Source organism: Malassezia sympodialis, genomic scaffold (genome assembly GCF_000349305.1).
Source record: "Malassezia sympodialis ATCC 42132 genomic scaffold, msy_sf_3, whole genome shotgun sequence".
NCBI classification, from domain to species: Eukaryota; Fungi; Basidiomycota; class Malasseziomycetes; order Malasseziales; family Malasseziaceae; genus Malassezia; species Malassezia sympodialis.
In genome coordinates this window covers 289,385-307,774 of record NW_017387801.1, presented here as the reverse complement: position 1 = coordinate 307,774, position 18,390 = coordinate 289,385, and the positions used below count along the sequence as shown (strand labels likewise).

General features: G+C 60.0%; 10 protein-coding genes across 10 annotated transcripts; 7 read left to right on the top strand and 3 right to left on the bottom strand.

Moving 5' to 3' along the window:
- Positions 1-137: 137 nt before the first annotated feature.
- Positions 138-1,721, bottom strand: MSY001_0726 (uncharacterized protein; the record flags this gene model as incomplete). Its single annotated transcript, XM_018885806.1, has 1 exon — positions 138-1,721. The coding sequence occupies one exon, from the start codon at positions 1,719-1,721 to the stop codon at positions 138-140; it is 1,584 nt and encodes a 527-aa protein (XP_018739342.1).
- Positions 1,722-1,905: 184 nt separating this feature from the next.
- On the top strand, positions 1,906-4,281 carry MSY001_0725 (uncharacterized protein; the record flags this gene model as incomplete). The annotated part of the gene is given in 2 exon segments (XM_018885804.1): positions 1,906-2,021; positions 2,037-4,281. The coding sequence occupies 2 exon segments, from the start codon at positions 1,906-1,908 to the stop codon at positions 4,279-4,281; spliced, it is 2,361 nt and encodes a 786-aa protein (XP_018739341.1).
- An 87-nt stretch (positions 4,282-4,368) lies between these two features.
- MSY001_0724 (uncharacterized protein) lies at positions 4,369-6,528 on the top strand (the record flags this gene model as incomplete). Its single annotated transcript, XM_018885803.1, is given in 2 exon segments — positions 4,369-6,162; positions 6,178-6,528. The coding sequence occupies 2 exon segments, from the start codon at positions 4,369-4,371 to the stop codon at positions 6,526-6,528; spliced, it is 2,145 nt and encodes a 714-aa protein (XP_018739340.1).
- Positions 6,529-6,589: 61 nt separating this feature from the next.
- Positions 6,590-11,116, top strand: MSY001_0723 (uncharacterized protein; the record flags this gene model as incomplete). Its single annotated transcript, XM_018885802.1, has 1 exon — positions 6,590-11,116. One exon carries the CDS (start codon positions 6,590-6,592, stop codon positions 11,114-11,116), a length of 4,527 nt encoding a protein of 1,508 aa, XP_018739339.1.
- A 120-nt stretch (positions 11,117-11,236) lies between these two features.
- Positions 11,237-12,334, top strand: MSY001_0722 (uncharacterized protein; the record flags this gene model as incomplete). The annotated part of the gene is made up of 1 exon (XM_018885801.1): positions 11,237-12,334. The coding sequence occupies one exon, from the start codon at positions 11,237-11,239 to the stop codon at positions 12,332-12,334; it is 1,098 nt and encodes a 365-aa protein (XP_018739338.1).
- Positions 12,335-12,339: 5 nt separating this feature from the next.
- On the bottom strand, positions 12,340-13,587 carry MSY001_0721 (uncharacterized protein; the record flags this gene model as incomplete). Its single annotated transcript, XM_018885800.1, has 1 exon — positions 12,340-13,587. One exon carries the CDS (start codon positions 13,585-13,587, stop codon positions 12,340-12,342), a length of 1,248 nt encoding a protein of 415 aa, XP_018739337.1.
- A 104-nt stretch (positions 13,588-13,691) lies between these two features.
- Positions 13,692-14,292, top strand: MSY001_0720 (uncharacterized protein; the record flags this gene model as incomplete). Its single annotated transcript, XM_018885799.1, has 2 exons — positions 13,692-13,755; positions 13,784-14,292. 2 exons carry the CDS (start codon positions 13,692-13,694, stop codon positions 14,290-14,292), a joined length of 573 nt encoding a protein of 190 aa, XP_018739336.1.
- A 25-nt stretch (positions 14,293-14,317) lies between these two features.
- MSY001_0719 (uncharacterized protein) lies at positions 14,318-16,488 on the bottom strand (the record flags this gene model as incomplete). The annotated part of the gene is made up of 2 exons (XM_018885798.1): positions 14,318-16,253; positions 16,277-16,488. The coding sequence occupies 2 exons, from the start codon at positions 16,486-16,488 to the stop codon at positions 14,318-14,320; spliced, it is 2,148 nt and encodes a 715-aa protein (XP_018739335.1).
- Positions 16,489-16,588: 100 nt separating this feature from the next.
- Positions 16,589-17,424, top strand: MSY001_0718 (uncharacterized protein; the record flags this gene model as incomplete). The annotated part of the gene is made up of 2 exons (XM_018885797.1): positions 16,589-16,652; positions 16,682-17,424. 2 exons carry the CDS (start codon positions 16,589-16,591, stop codon positions 17,422-17,424), a joined length of 807 nt encoding a protein of 268 aa, XP_018739334.1.
- A 116-nt stretch (positions 17,425-17,540) lies between these two features.
- Positions 17,541-18,378, top strand: MSY001_0717 (uncharacterized protein; the record flags this gene model as incomplete). Its single annotated transcript, XM_018885796.1, has 2 exons — positions 17,541-18,342; positions 18,368-18,378. The coding sequence occupies 2 exons, from the start codon at positions 17,541-17,543 to the stop codon at positions 18,376-18,378; spliced, it is 813 nt and encodes a 270-aa protein (XP_018739333.1).
- Positions 18,379-18,390: the final 12 nt, after the last annotated feature.

Here is an 18,390-nt window from a genome sequence, read left to right as displayed (position 1 = left end):
TACTCTACAGCCCTGTAATCTCCTTTGCCGTTGTTACCGCGCTTGCGTCGGCTGAGATTACTGATCCATTACCGCCTGCGTTAGCTCTAGGCTGCGTACCCGTACTAACGCTCACTGGCAGCTCGATATAGCCCACTTCAGGATGCAAAGATTCGCTGTACTGGAGACATGAGTGTATCAAAACGTACCAACGGTAGCGAAAGAATTTCTCCTTCAGGCACCTGCTCTGTGGCTCGAGGAGAGTCCTTAGGGTGAACAAGGGGCATATGCTTCAGCACATGCGTCTTGAGCCATGGCATGATAGGTTCGTTGTCTGGAGTCGTGGCTGTGGTGGTACTTTGCTGGCCTAATATCGAAGGCAATGCAGATACAGGGAGCAGCTCTACTTGCACCATACGCTTGTCAATGCAGCCTGTCTTCCACGGGCTCATACGCGGCCCTCCCGACCCCAGGCCCTGGTTGTTCTTGCTGGCATGTTGGGCAAATGTGTCACAAAGCGCATCCACAAACTCCCCAATAGGTTGATAGATCCAACGCTCGCCTGACGGTCCCGCAAACCAACCTAGATGACCACCGCAACGACTGTGAGCAAGCACCACATTCGGACTGCTTTGAATGTTCTTGATCATATGTTGGAGTGTAGAGTGTGGTACCACGGGATCATCATCCGCATTCAGAGCCAGCATGGGCCGAGCGACCTTATGCAGTAGATGCAAGGGACTGCTGTGTGCGTAGTACGCGTCCGCTGATGGATAGGGAAAGCTGCCATACGGCGTCGGCAGACCGCCAACCCGACTTGTGATGATGTGATCAATGAAACGTAGCGTGCCGGGTTTGGGGTCGCGCCCCTTGTACTTAGACACAGGTCGTTTCTTGTCCGGATGTATTTTAGTACGGAACGCCATTTCGAGTGCGTCCCAAAGATCGGGCGACAAGGCCAAAGTATCCAAATGCTTTCTCCCCAGCGCATTAAGGCTGGAACCCAGTGCATATGCATACATCATCGAAATATAAGTTGATTCAAGGGCCTTTGCCGTCGTGTCCAGTTCAAGTGGTGCCCCTACTGTAATAGCGCCAATCAGAGGCGTATGAGATCCTGCTTCGCCCATGTATTTAGCCAAAATGGCACCTCCTAGCGAGAAACCCATGGCAACCATAGGGGACTGAGGGAACATGCGTGTTAATAAGAGCAAAGCGGACGAGAAGTCGGTGGTCTTGCAGGCCGAATACAGCTGCGCTGACGTCAAGGGCGTATTCGCACAGCCGCGGAAATTGACAACGACGCATCGCATACCATGACCGCCCTCTTCTTTTGGTTTGGAAAGTTTTGAAACACAATTGCGCACGTAGCTCTCGTGGGAACCACCAGTCAACCCATGCAAAATCACCACCGTCGGGCGTGTGTCGTCGGGAGCAGGGTCAGCTAGCGACACAGGCGCCATATCAATAGAGAGGATACCACCATCTGGTACCATAATTACTTTACGCTTATATTCAACCTTATCCACCTCAGAAAAATCTGCGACACTGCTCCAAATGGTCTGCGCATGACCTGAAGGAAGCCACCGTGTCGCGGTGGCAGCCTGTGCCCCACACAAACTAGGGCAGGACCGGCTGATCATTTCCACAATCGCATTGGGCTCGCTATCAGCATACTCAATAATGAAGCGGAATTTTCTTGGAAGGAGCGCATTGCGCGCCATACCCATCATGCCGAACATATTGCGGCAAAGCGAGTCGCTCCTCCGCACTCTCCTGCACCGTGCACCGCAAAGGGAATTCGCCGTCACGAGACTCCTCCACCTGTTGACGGAACCTCCATCCCGCCGGTATATTTGAAAATAAAATTTTCACGCCACCAACGTTGAGATCGGTCCCATTGATTCTCTACGAAGGCTTGCTGACATGAGTTCACTGATGGATGTCAAGCCTGCCAACGTGCCATTGGCAGCGAAGTCTGGCGACCCACATGATGAGTCGAAGGCTACTACTACTGTTGCCGCTGATATGAACCAAGAATTGTTTGTCGAGGGCAGGGATCGCCTTGTTTCCTCGATCGATGCCAGCAACGAGATCCTAGAGGGACTGCGCAAATTTAACAAGGATCAATGGATCCTGCGGTACCCGTCCGCTTCAGAGAGCTCTGAAGTAACATCACCACTCTCCGTGCTGCGTCTCGACATCAAGTTGGGCGCGGCGCCCAAGGCCAACACCCTGGTAGACTCGTTGGAGAAGTCTTCCGTTGGCCAGCTTCTCGACGAGCGCATGAGTCGGTCTCTACAGCACTTGAAGAGCCTGCGTGTGCGTATCAGCGACACGCAGTCGAAGGTGTTGGTTACCGGTGACCTCAACTCGGGCAAGTCCACGTTTGTGAATGCATTGATGCGTCGTGCTCTTGTCCCCACCGACCAGCAACCGTGCACCACTGTGTTCTGCGAAATACATGATGCTTCTCGTGAGAACCATGGTGTTGAGGAGGTGCATGTGATCCGAGACATGAACCAATACGATGTGAACGACGAGACGACGTTTACGCGCCGTGACTTGAGCGAGCTGGAACAGATTTTCAGCGAGGAGGAAGAGGCAACAGAAGATCTTCCTGTACTTAAGTGCTTCTGCTCCAACGCGCGCGAGGCAGAAGAAAGTCTGCTGCACAATGGCGCTGTGGACATTGCGCTGATCGATGCACCGGGTCTGAATCAGGACAGTGTGAAGACGACAGCCGTCTTTGCCCGGGAAGAGGAAATTGACGTGGTTGTATTTGTTGTCAGCGCCGAGAACCACTTCACACTAAGCGCATGCGAGTTTCTGCAGAATGCGAGCAACGAGAAGGCCTATGTTTTTGTTGTGGTAAACAAGTATGACCAGATTGTCAACAAGGAAAAATGCCGCCGCCGTGTATTGGAGCAGATCCGTGAGCTGAGCCCCCGCACCTACGAAGAAGCCAATGAGCTCGTGCACTTTGTCGATGCTCGTTCGATGTGTGAATCGGCGGAGGGTGATCAGGCAGAGCGCTTTGCCTCTCTGGAAACGAATTTGCACGACTTTGTGCTGCGTCGTCGCGCCAAGTCGAAACTACTGCCGGCCAAGACCTATATGGAGCGCCTCTTGGGCGATATTTTGTTCCTTGTACAGCTGAACGAGAACGCTGCACAGGAGGAGTTGGCCGAGGCTCGCCGTGAACTGAGCAAGAGCCGCCCGGCTTTGGCCTCTTGCGAGTCTAACTCGGTCAAGGCCCAGCGCCTGGTGGAAGGCGAGGAAGACAAGCTGGTCTCATCGATCACGCAAAGCACCGAAGAGACGCTGGTTCGCGCACTGGACACAATCGGACGCGGCGAGTCCGCCCATGCGTCGGTAGCGCTGCCGACCTACCCTGGTCTATTCCGTCTCTGGCAATATGCTCAGGATGTGCGCAGTGCGCTGCTGGCCAGTCTGCAGGCAGCTGTGACTGAGTGCGAAGGCGAGGCTCGCGGCGCAACGACTGACGCTGTGGCACACATCACCCAGGCCGGTGAGGCGTTCCTGCCGCCGGGTACGGAGCTGCCCAAGCGCGTATTTGTACCTGAGGCCATGTTCTCGAAGAAGCCGGGTATGACCGCATTGGCGGGCCTAGGCGTCAACATCGAGGTTGTGCAAGTGCGCATGTCTGACCTCTTTGACATTCAACACCATGTTGATATGGTGATCGGCGCAACGGAGCGCCACAGCAAAGCCACTGAGGAGCGCTCGCTTGCTTCTCCGAGCTTCACACTGGGCCTGGGTGCCCTTAGTCTGGTGGGCAGCCATGCACTGAGCATTCGGTCGATCACTGAAGCTTTTGTGCGCCTTACGGACATTCTAGGCAGCCGCGCTGTGCGCCGGTGGGCCGGCCCCGCTCTGCTTGTGCTGGGTGTGGGTGCAGTGGCCTGGGTTGTCTCCGATATGCGGCAGGCAGTGCCGCGCAACGTGGGCCGCAACCTGCGTAAGGAGCTTATGACCGGTACGGGTGTCCTGACACTTCCTGGACATAACGGTATGCTCCAACGGCATTCGAAGAATGTGTTTGCAACGATGCATGGCATGCGCGTGAACCGCGAAGTGCGCAAGGTGCTGCGCCTGGCCAGCTGGGACATCCAGGAGAAGTTCCGGATTGTCATCACGCAGCGCCGCGCGGACGTGCAGAAGGCCGAGTCCCAAGAGAAGCAGGCCGAAATGGCGCTTGAGTGGCTCCTTCAGACCGCCTCACGTTGTGTGTCTGTGCAGGAAGAGATCCCGTCGACCTTGGAAGCTGCGACGGCGTAGTGTAGTGATGTGTTTAGTTCCCAACCCCCTCTCCACGTGACAAGTCGGCGCGACCGACGGCGATGGTGCCTGGACCTGGTCCACAGCATGGGTGCGTCCGAGCCGAGCCACCCTCCCCGTTCACGAGCCAATGCACTGTTGGAACGTTATGGTGGTGAAAATGGACCTACGGGACACGCCTCTGCGGGAAACTCGTGCGAACCCGTCTCACTGAGCTCATTCATTGGTGGCCAAGCCAAGGCCGCCCCGCTCGGTAAGCTAGAGGGAGATGGCCGCACGTACACTGGCGACAGCACGCCCGACGACTTTCAGAGGCTACCCGGACTAGCCAAGGAAGGCTCTCTTGCGTCTTTTCTAGCGAAGCGGGAGCAGGAGCTGCATCCTGAGCTGAGTCGCGCAGCCACGTCCGAGGCTGCCGTGACGCAAGAGGTGCCGGCCGCTGATGGGCCCAATGCGCCTGCGCCTGAGAAGCCTGCGCCTTCTTCGGATGAAAAGAAGACCACGCCCCCCCTACACCGCAGCACCACCGGCAAAGAAATTGTCGTGCTCATCTCGGGCTCCGGGAGCAATCTGCAAGCTTTGATCGATGCGACGTGCGGCGACTCGCCGCGTATCCCAGGTGCGCATATTGGGCGTGTAATCTCCAACCGAAAGAATGCTTATGGCCTGGAGCGCGCCAAGAATGTCAATCCGGCCATTCCCACGGTGGTGCACAGCCTGAAAACGTACCAGACCCGCAACCCCGGCAAGACTCGTGACGATTACGATCTGGTGCTTGCAGAGAAGGTGCTTGGCGATGGACGGGTGCCCGACCTCGTTGTACTCGCTGGATTTATGCACATCGTCTCAGAGACGTTCCTCAGTGCGATGGGACATGCTACGTCCCTTGCTGAGGCACCCGCGACGGTCAAGCGGCCCGCACACCCTGTACCGGTCATTAACCTGCACCCTGCGCTTCCAGGCACCTTTGATGGTACACACGCTATCGAGCGCGCGTACGAGGCATTCCAAGCCGGGAAGATCGAGCATACCGGAGTCATGGTCCACGAGGTCGTCGCGGAAGTTGATCGTGGCGCTCCCATCCTTGTGCGCCCCGTGCCGATCGTGAAGGATGAGCTACTGGAGGACCTTGAAACGCGAATGCACGCTGTTGAACACGAAATTCTCGTCGCGGCCGTGGCCGACATTCTCTCGGGCGCGCGCACCCTGACTACCTCTACGGTGCCTCCGCCCAAGGCAACCCAGGACGCCACCACGTTTCTGCGTCTTGACGCACAGGGCCACTGGATACCGATAGCGCAGCCACTGATCGTGTACGAGGACGACGTGGTTTGGGTACGGGGCACGTCGTCCGTCGTGTGGCTCGGGCGCCACGCGAAGCGCACTATCCCGGGCGATGCCCAAGCGTGCGTGCAGCGCGGCTCGACAGAGCACCAAGGTCTCGAATCGGCCGTCTTTTTGCGTGCCGTAGGCGGACTGCTGGCGACCATGCTAGGTGCGCGCGACAGCAAGCCAGCAGATCACCGCCTCTTTATCGTGCGCAGCGACGTGGATGGCACCTGGATCGATGAGGTGCCCGTGTGCGCCGCCTCGCTCTGCACAGCGTTCAGTGCTGTGCTCGTCACCCCCCAGGGTGTGCATGTGTGGCATGGTGTTGGCAGCGATGACGTGCAGCAGCAGCGCGCCGTTGAATGGGCCCGTGGGCTTGCACCCATGCACCATGGTATCGATACGGCCGCACTCCTCGCACTTGTGGACGGGCACGAGATGGCGGATGGCTGGCACCACCGCCACCACGCAGCTCTGCCCCCCGACGTTCGACAGGCCCAGCTGTATGCGCCAGCCCTCGAGCCTACAGCCGTCCCCTTTGCGTGGGCGCGTGTATCTTCAGCACAGGTATCCATTATCGATGCGCGCCTTGAGATCTACGTGGTTGTCGGCGCGAATGCGCGGGGCGACCGCGCGGCGCTGGTACAGGCGCTAGACCGAGCGGAGGCGCTGGCTGCTGCTCACGTGCGCGGAGCGCCGATGCGGGCGCCGGTGCATGTGCTCGAGGCCCCAAGCCTCGTCCCGCTCGACCTCCATGTGCTCGCGCGCGACCCGTGGAACGAGCATATCAGCACAGCCGGAGCAGTGCCAAACTCGCTTGTGCTGATGAATGTGCGCTCGTTGGCCGAGGCGCGTGCGGCACTCGCGGAGGAAGGATGCTCCGGCAGTGCTGCTAGTGGAGGTTCACCCCGTGTCTAAATTCCGTAGATTCCAAGCGCTACCCCCGCCACCAGGTGTCAGCTCGGTGATTTTGTGGTGCATGGCGGACGAAACGGTCCCCCAGGTGTACGACAATGCCAAAGGGCCGCAGGAGGAAAAGCCCGTGCTGCACGAAGAAGCGACTGACTACCTGGCACAGGGCCAGCCCTCGCCGGATCCTCTCGGCGCAACGCCTCACTGGTACGAGAGGGACAGTCTGTACTTTGACGTTGAAACCGATGTACCGACCGTGACGGCCGATATGCCCAGAGAAATACCCAAGACACTAATGAGGCCGCCAGTGGGCGCTGCTAACATTTCCCACGCGGGGCTATGGGCCGCGGCAGACACACCAGGACCGCCGAACACGGCGTCGCAGCATCTCCTGGCGCCGGCCATGGAGCCGATGCCATACAACAGCAATGGGGGAACGCCGAAACTGCCGGACTATGCGCACTCGCCTACTTGGTCGACAGGGCCTGTGTTTGCCTCTACGGTCTGGAACGAGGATGAGCATGCGACTCTGATCAACACGCCGCGGTTCGATGCCAAGTCGCGTGGGATGCCCTACTCGCCGATCAGTCCTTCTACCTCATGGAATGCATCACCGATGTATGCGCCACGAAATGCGGAAGCGTACGACGACGAGCCGCCCATGTTTGCGCGGCATCTGCGGGGTCCGTCGGACGGATGGGACGTGGAGAGCGAGAAGAGGGCCGGAAGCACTGCGTCTGCCACTGTGAGTGTGCCACCACCCAAGAAGCCGCCGGCTGCTCCCAAGCCAGCGAAACTCAGTGAGCTCTTCCGTTATGCGACGCCATGGGAGCGCCTCTTGAACTGGATCGGACTGCTGTGTGGTATGGCCTCGGGCGCGGCACAGCCAGTGATGACGATCCTGTTCGGAAACCTCACGACCAAGTTTCTCTCGCTGAATGACCCGGGGCTGTCGACGACGGAGGTCATACAAAGAGCCATCGAGGCGAATGATTCTGTGAATATGGACGCCGTGTACCTCGTGGTCATTGGCATTGTGTCGTTTGTTGTGATCTATGTGTACATGGCCATTTTTGTATACACAGGCGAGGAAATTACGCAGCGCATCCGCAAAGAGTATCTGCGTGCGATTCTGCGGCAGGACATTGCATACTTTGACAAGCTGGGCCCTGGCGAAATCACAACGCGCATTCAGAGCGATATCCAGCTGATCCAGGATGGCATCAGCGACAAGCTGCCGCTGATGATGGCATTCATCGCGACGTTCATCACGGGTTTTGTCGTGGCGTATGTACGCAACTGGAAACTCGCTCTCGTCATGACATCCATCCTACCGTGCATCGTCGGCGCGGCCGTCGTGATGAACATCTTCGTGTCGAAGTACCAGCAGATTGAGCTTGCGCAGGTGGCCAAGGCCGCGTCGATCGCAGAAGAGTCGCTGTCGACCGTACGCACGGTCAAGGCGTTCGATATGGGCGCACAGCTCGGGCGGTTGTATGAGGCCCAGAACCTGCGCGCGCTCGGTGCAAGCCGCCGCCGGGCGATCGCAGCGGGCATTGGAATTGGCGCCTTTTTCTTCTGCATCTACTGTGCCTATGCGTTGGCTTTCTACTTCGGCTCGAAACTCGTCGCTGATGGCGAGGTGCAGAGTGGCATTGTGATGAACGTCATCTTCAGTGTGCTGATCGGGGCTTTTAGTATGGCCATGCTGGCGCCGAACCTGCAGACACTCAGCTTTGCACAGGCGGCGGGCGGAAAGGTATTCGAGGCGATCGACCGCGTGCCGACGATCGACTCGTCGAGCACCGAGGGGCTCCGCCCCTCGGTATGCCACGGCTACTTGTCGGTTCGCAATGTGTCATTCACCTACCCGTCGCGGCCGGACATTCCTATCTTGACGCACATGAACCTTGAAATGCGTCCCGGCGAGACGACTGCGCTGGTCGGCCCGTCTGGTTCCGGCAAGAGCACAATTGTGTCGTTGATCGAGCGCTTCTACGATCCAACTGAAGGCGACGTGTACCTCGATGATGTCAAGTTACGCGACATCAACATCCAGTGGCTGCGCACGCAGGTCGGGCTCGTGTCACAGGAGCCCACACTGTTCAACACGACTGTGTGGGAGAATATTGCGTTTGGCCTACTGCACACGCCGTACGAGCACTGGCCTGACGAAAAGAAGGATGCTCTTATTCAGGAGGCGGCCCAACTTGCCAATGCACACAACTTTATTATGCAGCTGCCCGAGGGCTACCACACCCAGGTCGGCGAGCGCGCTGCGCTGCTGAGCGGTGGACAGAAGCAGCGCGTCTCCATCGCACGCGCGATTGTGAAGAACCCCCGCATTTTGCTCCTTGACGAAGCAACCAGTGCGCTGGACACGCAGAGCGAGGGTATCGTGCAAGAGGCGCTCGATCGCGCCTCGCGCGGGCGCACTACCATTACCGTTGCGCACCGACTAAGCACGATTAAGAACGCGGATCACATTGTCGTGCTCCAGCGAGGGAACATCGTGGAGCAGGGACGTCACAACGAGCTCCTCGACATTCCCGATGGACTGTATGCGAGTCTGGTCGCGACGCAGCGCATCCACACGAACGAAACGCAAAATCTGATCAGCACGACTCAGCCCAGCGTGCCCCCGGCCATCGCGCCCGTGCCGTTGCAGCCGGTCCGGTCGCGTGCGAGTGCCGTGTCGATGGAGAGCACACTGACACAGGTGATGAAGATGCAGGGCCTCAAGACAGGGCCCATGGATCCGCCGCTCAAGGACAAGACACGCAGTGTGGTGTGGCTGCTACAGCGCCTTGCGCGGGTGGGGCACGACTTGATCCCGCCATACTTCCTGCCAGGCATACTCTGTGCTGTTGCGACCGGTGCAGCGTACCCCTGCTTCTCGATCTTGTTTGGCCTAGCGCTCGACAATTACAGTCAGTGCCCATCGGGCTCGGCGGGTACGCCCTGCCCCGAGCCGATACGTGATCGCATGCGACACACAGCCAACCACCATGCCCTGTACTTCTTCGTGATTGCGATCCTGTCGACTTTGGCAACGATGGTGCAGATCTCGTTGATCCAACAGGGCTCCGCCATCCTTATGCAGCGCCTGCGCAGCATGATGTTCCGTGCATACATGCGTGCCGACGTCTCCTACTTTGATGAGGATGGGCACAACAGTGGAACGCTCACCTCGTCGCTCGCGGAGAATACGCTCAAGATCAACAGTTTTGTCGGCGTGTCGATGGGCTCGATCATGCAGTCGATTTCGACGCTGATTATGGGTGCCATCATTGCGCTCGTGTATGGCTGGAAGCTGGCACTGGTTGTGATTGCCTGCATACCTTTCACGCTGTGTGCGGGCTTTGTGCGTCTGCTGCTTGTTGTCCAAAAGGATGTCAAAGTTCGTCAGGTGCATCTGGCCACGTCGCAGATGGCGTGCGAGTCGGCTGCCGCTATCCGCACGGTCGCTGCGCTTACGCGCGAGGACGACTGTCTTGCGCGCTACGATGCGGCACTGGACCGCGCATCGATGGTGGCCAAGAAAGCGGCGTTCTTTGGCAATATTTTTTATGCCTTTTCGCAGTCGACGTCGTACTTTGTCATCTCGCTTGGATTCTGGTATGGATATCAGCTGCTCATGCGGCAAGAGTACACGCCGTCGCAATTCTTCACAATCTTTACTGCCGTGGTATTCGGCAGTATCCAGGCCGGCAGCGTGTTCAACTTTGTGCCCGACGTGTCGAACGCAGCGAGTGCCGGTACGAATCTGTTCCGTCTGCTCGATAGCCGGCCCACCATGGACGCTGAATCGTCGGAGGGGATCGACCTGCCCGTGTGCCGCGGCCATGTGCGGTTTGAAGGCGTGCACTTCGAGTATCCATCGCGCCCCGGTGTCCGTGTGCTGCGCGGCGTGGATCTGGATATGCTGCCCGGCACCCACAGTGCCCTTGTCGGCGCGAGTGGATGCGGCAAGTCGACGACGATTCAGCTGATTGAGCGCTTTTATGACGTGACAGGTGGCCGCATTTTGATCGACGGGCATGACATACGCACGCTGAATCTGCGCTCTCTGCGCAAGCACATGGCGCTCGTTTCGCAGGAGCCAACGCTGTACGACGGGACTATCGAGTTCAATTTGCGGCTTGGAGCGCTAGATGATCCTGCTTCCGTGACGCAAGAGCAGCTGCACGATGTGGCGCGAGCAGCTAACATCATGGAGTTCATTGATGGCCTGCCGAATGGCTTCCAAACGGAGGTCGGCGGTAAAGGTGCGCAGCTCAGTGGTGGGCAGAAGCAGCGGATCGCGATCGCCCGCGCGCTGATCCGCAACCCCAAGATTCTGCTTCTCGACGAGGCGACGAGTGCGCTTGACTCGGACTCGGAGAAGATGGTGCAGCAGGCGCTCGACCGTGCCGCGTCTGGACGCACTACCATTTCTATTGCTCACCGCCTCGCGACGATCGCGCAGGCGGACTGTATCTACGCATTTGAAAACGGTGTCGTGAGTGAGGCAGGAGACCATGCCACGCTCCTGCAGCGCCAAGGCATCTATGCGAACCTCGTCGCACTCCAGGCGCTCGAGAAGCAAGGATAGGGTGACAGTTCGTAGGCCCCTGCAAGGAGATTCTACACCCGGTGGTGATTGGCCCAAACTCTCGACACCACGCGCGTGGAGGGAAGCCACTTCCGCTTGTTCCTCTCCAACCAACTCGACATGCGTGCCGTGGCGGCATCGCTCGCCGCTCTTACGGTTGCGGGCCTGGTGCTTGCGCGCAAGGCACCGAAAGGCCCCGTGTTTGCGGACAAGAATCCCGAGAATTACATGCAGGAACATATGGCGGCTGAGCACCACATTGGCGCCTTTGACCTCGCGAGCTTTTTCGCGCTGCACGACTTGGACCGCAATGGCGTGCTAGAGCGCGCAGAGATTGAGGCGATCTATGGTGTGCACCACTCTCTCTCGCGTAAGCATTCGCCCAACGCTGAAGTACATGACGAGAAGGCAGACAAGATTGTGCGCGAGGTGCTTCGCCGACTCGACTACAACCATGACGGCATGGTCTCACGCGCTGAGTTCCTGCATGGCGGTGTAAAGGGCCTGCCACAGTTCCCCGAGTTTGGCAAGAATGAGCTCGGACACCACTACGACGAGGAGTCGGAGTACTATGTGCACCACGAGAGTTTATACCACAACCGGCCCCAGGACCAGACGGACGAGGCGTACTCGCATCCGGAAGATGTGGTGCACTTCCGCGAACACGAACGCATCGAGCGCGAGGAGGAAGAGCGCGAGCGCGTTGCAGAAGGCATGCCCTCGATCGCCGAGGAGGAGCGCTTAAAGGCCGAGGCCCTACGCGCCGGCAAGCCGTACGAGAGCCCGTATGAGCGGCAGTACACCGCCGAAAATATCGAAGCTGCCAAGGACTTTGACCGCATGAGCAAGCTGGGGGCGGCTGGCCGCGACTTGCTGTCGGAGCAGCACACGTTCAAGACGCCGAATGGCCCGAAAAAGGTCGCGGCTACCAAGGAGAACGTGGTGCTTGCGCAGGGCAACTTTGGCGAGGCGAATGAGCCGCCGGTGTTTGCTGCGGGCAGCGGCGCTGCGCGCGCGCCCATTGACCATATCAATGGCGAAACGGAACTTGGACGCAAGATCCGGCTCGACCAAGCGCGCCGTGAGGCGAGCGGCCGGCCTCGCTTCGGCCAGGGCTCCAGTGGCATGGCGCAGCCGCGCGATGACGTGGACCGCTTCAAGGCAGGCATGCCGTACAAGTATCGGATGAAAAAGAACGGGTTTCTGCGAGACCTGTAGTGTAGCTAGGGACAAGTCGTGGACGAACGAAGCTGGTGCATCAGTGTGCGCAGATGATCGAGTGCGTGCAGTGCGCGTCCGGTCACGAGCGATTGGCGCGCCAGTGCGGTGCACGCCCGGGGATCGCCTCCGCCCTGACCTGCCACGTACAGCAGCGCAGCGGCCTGCAGCAACGTATAGTCCCACAGGGCACGCAGATTGGTACCCGCAGGGATCTCCTCGAGCTGGGAGCCTGGCGGGGCCGCTGAGACACGCCGCGCCTCGATCAGTCGGCCTGGCGCCGGCTCGTGGCCAAGTGTAAATAGCTCCAGGACAACGGCAGCATTCTGTGCGGCGGTGCCGGAGCGTACCTCATCGAGTGGATGCGGCGGCAGCCCAAAGTCCTCTGGACGCACAATGCGGTGCTCAATCGCGCCGTCGCGCACCTCCCACACGTCGGTCGGGCCGGCGGGGCTCACCTCATCGAGGCCTTCCTGGCCACAGACGACCCAAAAGTGCTCCATGCCTGTCCGCTTCAGCGTCTCGGCGTACAGGGGCCCGAGGCCGGAACTGTGCACGCCATACACGCCACGCTGGGGGCGCGCAGGGTTCATGAGGGGGCCCAGGATATTAAAGAGCGTCGGGAACCCCAGCGCCGAGCGAATGGGAGCGAGCGGCATCATCGCGCGGTGAAACAAGGGAGCTAGGAAGAAGGTGCAGGAACTCTGGCCAAGGAGTGTCGCTGCCTGAGTGGCCGGCACGTCGAGCAGCGGCAGCCCTAGCGAGAATAGCAGCTCAGCAGAGCCGGACGACGACGAGGATGCCTTGCCGCCATGCTTGCACACATGCATGCCATCCACACCCGCTGCCACGAACGATGCCGTAGTCGACACGTTGAACGAGTCTTGGCCGTCGCCGCCCGTGCCGACCATGTCTACCCAGCCACGGTAGTCCGTGTGGGGCGACGCCGGCAGCTCTGGGATGGCGATCGGCGCTACCTGCGCGAGAAAATGGTCGCGCATGAACACGAGCGTCGATGGCTCGCGATCCAGCCCGCTCATGCGCAGGGCCGTGAGGGCCGCACCGATCTGCGCATAGTGCGCCGCGTCCGATGTGAATTCGACATCCGTGAGGTGAAGGAGCAGGGCCTCCAGCTGCGACTGCGTAAGCGGCGCAGCGGGGGGACGCATCTTGCCGCTCGGCGGCGGTGGGACCGCCAAGCTCTGCACGAGCTGGCTCACCAGAGGCTTGAACGTGGCCAACGAATGCGGCATGCCAAGTCGTACGGGAGGGGGTGGCACTGCGGGGTCCACGAAGCCCGGCCGAAAGGGCCGTGCGGTGGACGCCGCGCCTCGCCACACGCTTTCGCTAGCCCACCATGGGAAAGACACAGTCAAAGCTCACGCCCGAGCAGCTCTCGGACCTACAGAAAAATACCTACTGTATGTATGACGCATCTCACCAATGCAGTCGACCGCAAGGAATTGCAGCAGTGGTACAAGGGATTTATGAATGACTGCCCCTCGGGCGTGCTGGACAAGGCCGAGTTCTCGCGGATCTACAAGCAATTCTTCCCATTCGGCGACCCTGCGCCGCTGGCTGAATACGTCTTCAATGTATTTGACGAAAACAAGAATGGATCGATTGACTTCAAGGAGTTTATCTGCGCTCTGAGCGTGACGAGCCGCGGCCGGCTCGACGAGAAACTGCGCTGGGCGTTCCAGCTGTACGACATTGATGGCGATGGCACGATCACCTACAACGAAATGCTCACCATTGTGCGGGCCATCTACAAGCTGACCGGGGAGATGGTCAAGCTCCCGGAGGACGAAGACACGCCCGAGAAGCGCGTCGACAAAATTTTTAATCTGATGGACCGCGATAAGAATGCAGAGCTGTCGTTTGAAGAGTTTAAGGAGGGCTCAAAGCAGGATCCCTCCATTGTACAGGCACTCTCACTCTACGATGGCCTCGTATAGAAAAGATCACCCCTGTATCATAGGACTAAGTAGGCACCATTTCCACCAGTGCGTGCATGTGCAGGTGCTCCATCCACGCGCGCAGGAACAGGCGCGCAGGCCCCGACTTGCCGGCCGGTACCTCGCCGATGGTATCTGCATCGCCAATCACGACCAGCTGCCGCTTCGCACGCGTCATGGCCACATTGAGGCGGCGCTGGTCTTGCAGAAATCCGACATCGTGCGCGTCGTTGCTTCGCACAAGGCTGAGCACAACCACGTCCTTCTCACGCCCCTGCATACCGTCGACCGTACCGACCTCCACGTGTCCACCATACACAGCGCGAAGTTGCGTGTCGATCATGTCAACTTGCGCCGCGTAGGGCGAGAGTACAGCGATGGAGGCGGGGGGTACGCCTCGCTCCACGAGCAGGGCAATGTGCTGCGCAACCAGCTCTGCCTCATTCTCATTCAACCGCGAGTGGCGCTGCAAAAGTGCCGTGTCTGTCCGCTCGTACATGCCCGTACCGGTTGTGTCGTAGAATACAAGCGGCGCGCCATGCGCGTCGTCGTCGTCGCCGTCGACGCCCAAATCGCCAAGCCGGATTGCCGCACAGCTCTCGTGCGCCTGTAGCTGCCCTCCATACAGGTGTGCATTGGAAAATGCCATGATTTCCTTGTTCATGCGGTATTGCACAGAAAGCAGCGCCTTGCAATCACTGCCGTAGAGCGCAAGCATGCGGTCAAACAGGGTGGTCTCCAGTGTCGCAGGCAGTGGCAGCGCGCCCATGCCTGGCGCCACAGACGGCGGCGTTGACTGGACCGTCGGCGGCAGCTGTTGGGGGTCGCCACTCAAAAAGACACGTCCGTGGGACGCCAGGCGGAGAATTGGTGTCCAGCACGATAGTTCCAGCGCCTGGCACGCCTCGTCAATCACAACAAAGTCGAACATATGCTGGTCAAGTGCCCGCGATCCCGCTCCGTGGCACGTTGCCATGACAATGCGTGCGCGGCGCAGCACGGAGCCTGCCACAGCCTGGTCACGTTGCCGGTATTCTTTGCGCAGCGCGCGCACCTGCTCCCACATCTGGCGACGCTCGGCGCCCCGCGGGCGCGGCGCCTTGCGTGCGCTCTTGTTGCCGGCACGCGCGGTCGGCGGGGGCGACAGTGCGGCCATGAGCTCATTGATTTCCTTAGCGACGTCGCGCACAAGCTGGCCCTCCGGCGACTCGCTGCTCTGCACGTCCAGCGTAGCGCCCGTCAACGCAGGGAGAACACGCGCCGCATGGCCGATCCGTGTCACAGAGGTACGCGCATGCTGGAGCGCCTCGCGGTATTCGGGCGTGCTCACAACGCGCTCTAGCAAATTGTCCACGGCGAGGTTACTGGCCCCACACACGAGAATGCGTGCCTCTGGGTACAGGCAGGCCAGCTGGACGATCAGCTCGGCCATAGCTGTGGTTTTCCCTGTGCCGGGTGGTCCATGGAGGAGAGCAAAGTGGTTGGCGCGTAATGCAAAGGATAAGGCCTCTTTTTGCGACGCATTAAGGCGGGGGTGCAGGGGCGTCCACGCAGGCGCCGTCGGTGCCCACGTCGGCGGCTCGAGGCCAAGTAGGACGCGCGTCAGCGTGGACGCACTAGCGAGCTCGGTGGCCGGCTCAGCGGAAGGAGGCGGCGGCACGCCGAGGGACTCTGCAAGCTGTGCGAGTGTCTGGTCAAGACGGGCGTATGTCGCTTCGTTCGCGAGCTTGACGAGCCGCACGAGGGGAGGAAAGTCCGCCTCGTCGTTCTGAGAGGCAGACCGCTCTTCAAGGGCCAACGTAATGCGCGACTCGTGCACGCGGTACACGACGCCACGCATGCCGGACGGCGCGGGCTGGGCGTGGTGGTCTTCGATCTGGCATACATCGCCAGGCCGGAACGTGTGGGTACCCAGTAGAGAGCTGGTGTGTAGAGCTGTTGCATTCTCGAGATCCACAAGACTGCGTGAGAGACATGAACGTACGTTCGAGCACCCGGGCCGACACGCACGTTGGATACGCCAAGACCGAGTAGTGCGAGGCCATGGCGCGCGAGCACACGCGGGGCGCACTGCGAGAGCAGAAGGGTATTCTGGGTACGCTCTTCTTCACGCTCCGAGGCTAACAATGCATGCTGCCGCGCCAACCAGGCCTGCACCTGCGCGGCGGTCGGCGGCGCGGGCAAGTGCACCGACATGAGGTCCCCCGGCGACGGCGCGTGAGAGGAGCTGCAAGTGCCACGTGGGTCTGAGCCGGAGGTCGCCTTCCGCCGTGACGGCTTCTCCGGTACTACAACGATGCGTGCTTCTCTTGTGAACCAGCTGCGTGTGCTTGTGCCTGTGAAACGCACGATTGACTATGGTTCGTGTTTGTGATATCTGACATGTAAGCTGTCAAGATCCGCGTTGCCTCGGACGGCAAGGGTGTAGACACGAACGTGCAGCACTCGATGAACCCATTCGACGAGATCGCCGTGGAGGAGGCGGTGCGCCTGCGCGAGCGCAACAAGGAGGCGGTGAAGCGCATTACAGTTATGTCTGCTGGCCCAGCCAAGTCGCAGGATGTGCTGCGTACCGCGCTCGCCATGGGTGCCGACGATGCCATCCACGTGGATGTGCCCGGTCCTCTGGAGCCGCTCGCGGTGAGCAAGATCCTGCGCGCTGTTGTCGACAAGGAAGCGGGCGAGGATGAGATCGGTATGGTCCTCCTCGGCAAGCAGGCGATTGACGACGATGCTAGCCAGACCGGCCAGATGCTCGCGGGTCTGCTTAAGTGGCCCCAGGCGACGTTCGCTTCGAAGCTCGAGCTCGAGGGCAAGGGCGACAAGGGCGACAAGGTCCGTGTCACCCGTGAGGTTGACGGTGGTCTGGCCATTGTTGAGACTACGGTCCCGCTCGTGCTTACTACGGACCTACGTCTGAACGAGCCACGCTACGCCTCGCTGCCGAACATCATGAAGGCCAAAAAGAAGAAGATGACCAAGTACACGGTCGCGGACCTCGGCCTCGAGAAGGACATCGAGCCCCGACTCGAGACCCTCAAGGTCGCAGAGCCTCCTAAGCGCGAGGGCGGAGCCAAGGTCGAGAACGTCGACGAGCTGATCGCGAAGCTTAAGGAGGCGGGCCGTATTTAACTCATAGATCCCCGCCACGTGGGCCGCTAGAAACCTACTAGGCTGTTGCACATATTGCCGTCCGCCACACGGGCCACCTGTCTAGATCAGTTGCAGCCGTCGTCCGCATACTAGCGATGCCCGACACTACCCTCACGCCGAACTTTTCACTGACCAACTATGTGCAGTTTTTTGCGGCTGGCGGCTTGTGCGCGACGCTCACGCATGGCGGCCTGACGCCCATTGATGTCGTCAAGACGCGACTGCAACTGGAGCCGGCCGGCAGCAAAGCGACGATGATGAGCATGACGCGCAGCATTGTCGCTAGCGACGGTCCCGGCGGCCTGTTGGCAGGCTTTGGTCCCACAGCAGTGGGCTACCTAATCCAGGGTGGCGCCAAGTTCTGCGGCTACGAGTTCTTCAAGAAACAATCGATCGACTTTCTCGGGGACGAGGCGAAGGTCCGCGAGTACCGCCAGCTGATCTATCTTGGCTCAGCGAGCGCTGCCGAGGTGATTGCTACAACCCTACTTACGCCCCTGGAGGCCGCGCGTATCCGTCTCGTGTCGGAGCGCGGCTACGCCCGCGGCCTCGCAGGCGCCTTGACGCGCCTGTGGTCTGAGGGCGGCTTGGGCGGCTTCTATGCTGGCTATGTGCCGATCCTGTTTAAGCAGGTACCCTATGCCATCGGACAGTTCTACACGAACGAGATGATGCACAACCTAGTGAACAAGACTGTGTCGCCAGAGACTCTGCGGAAGACAGGCAAGGCTGGTGAAATCACCGTACAGCTTGGGTGTGGCCTGACCGCTGGTGTGGCGGCGGCTGTGCTCTCGCACCCGGCCGACACGCTCCTTTCCAAGATCAACAAGGGTGGTGGCGGTCGCGGCTCTGCGCTGAAGAAGCTGTGGGTGCTCGCGAAGGAAGCAGGACCTATGGGTATCTGGGCCGGCCTGCCCACCAGGATCCTCATGACAGCGATCCTGG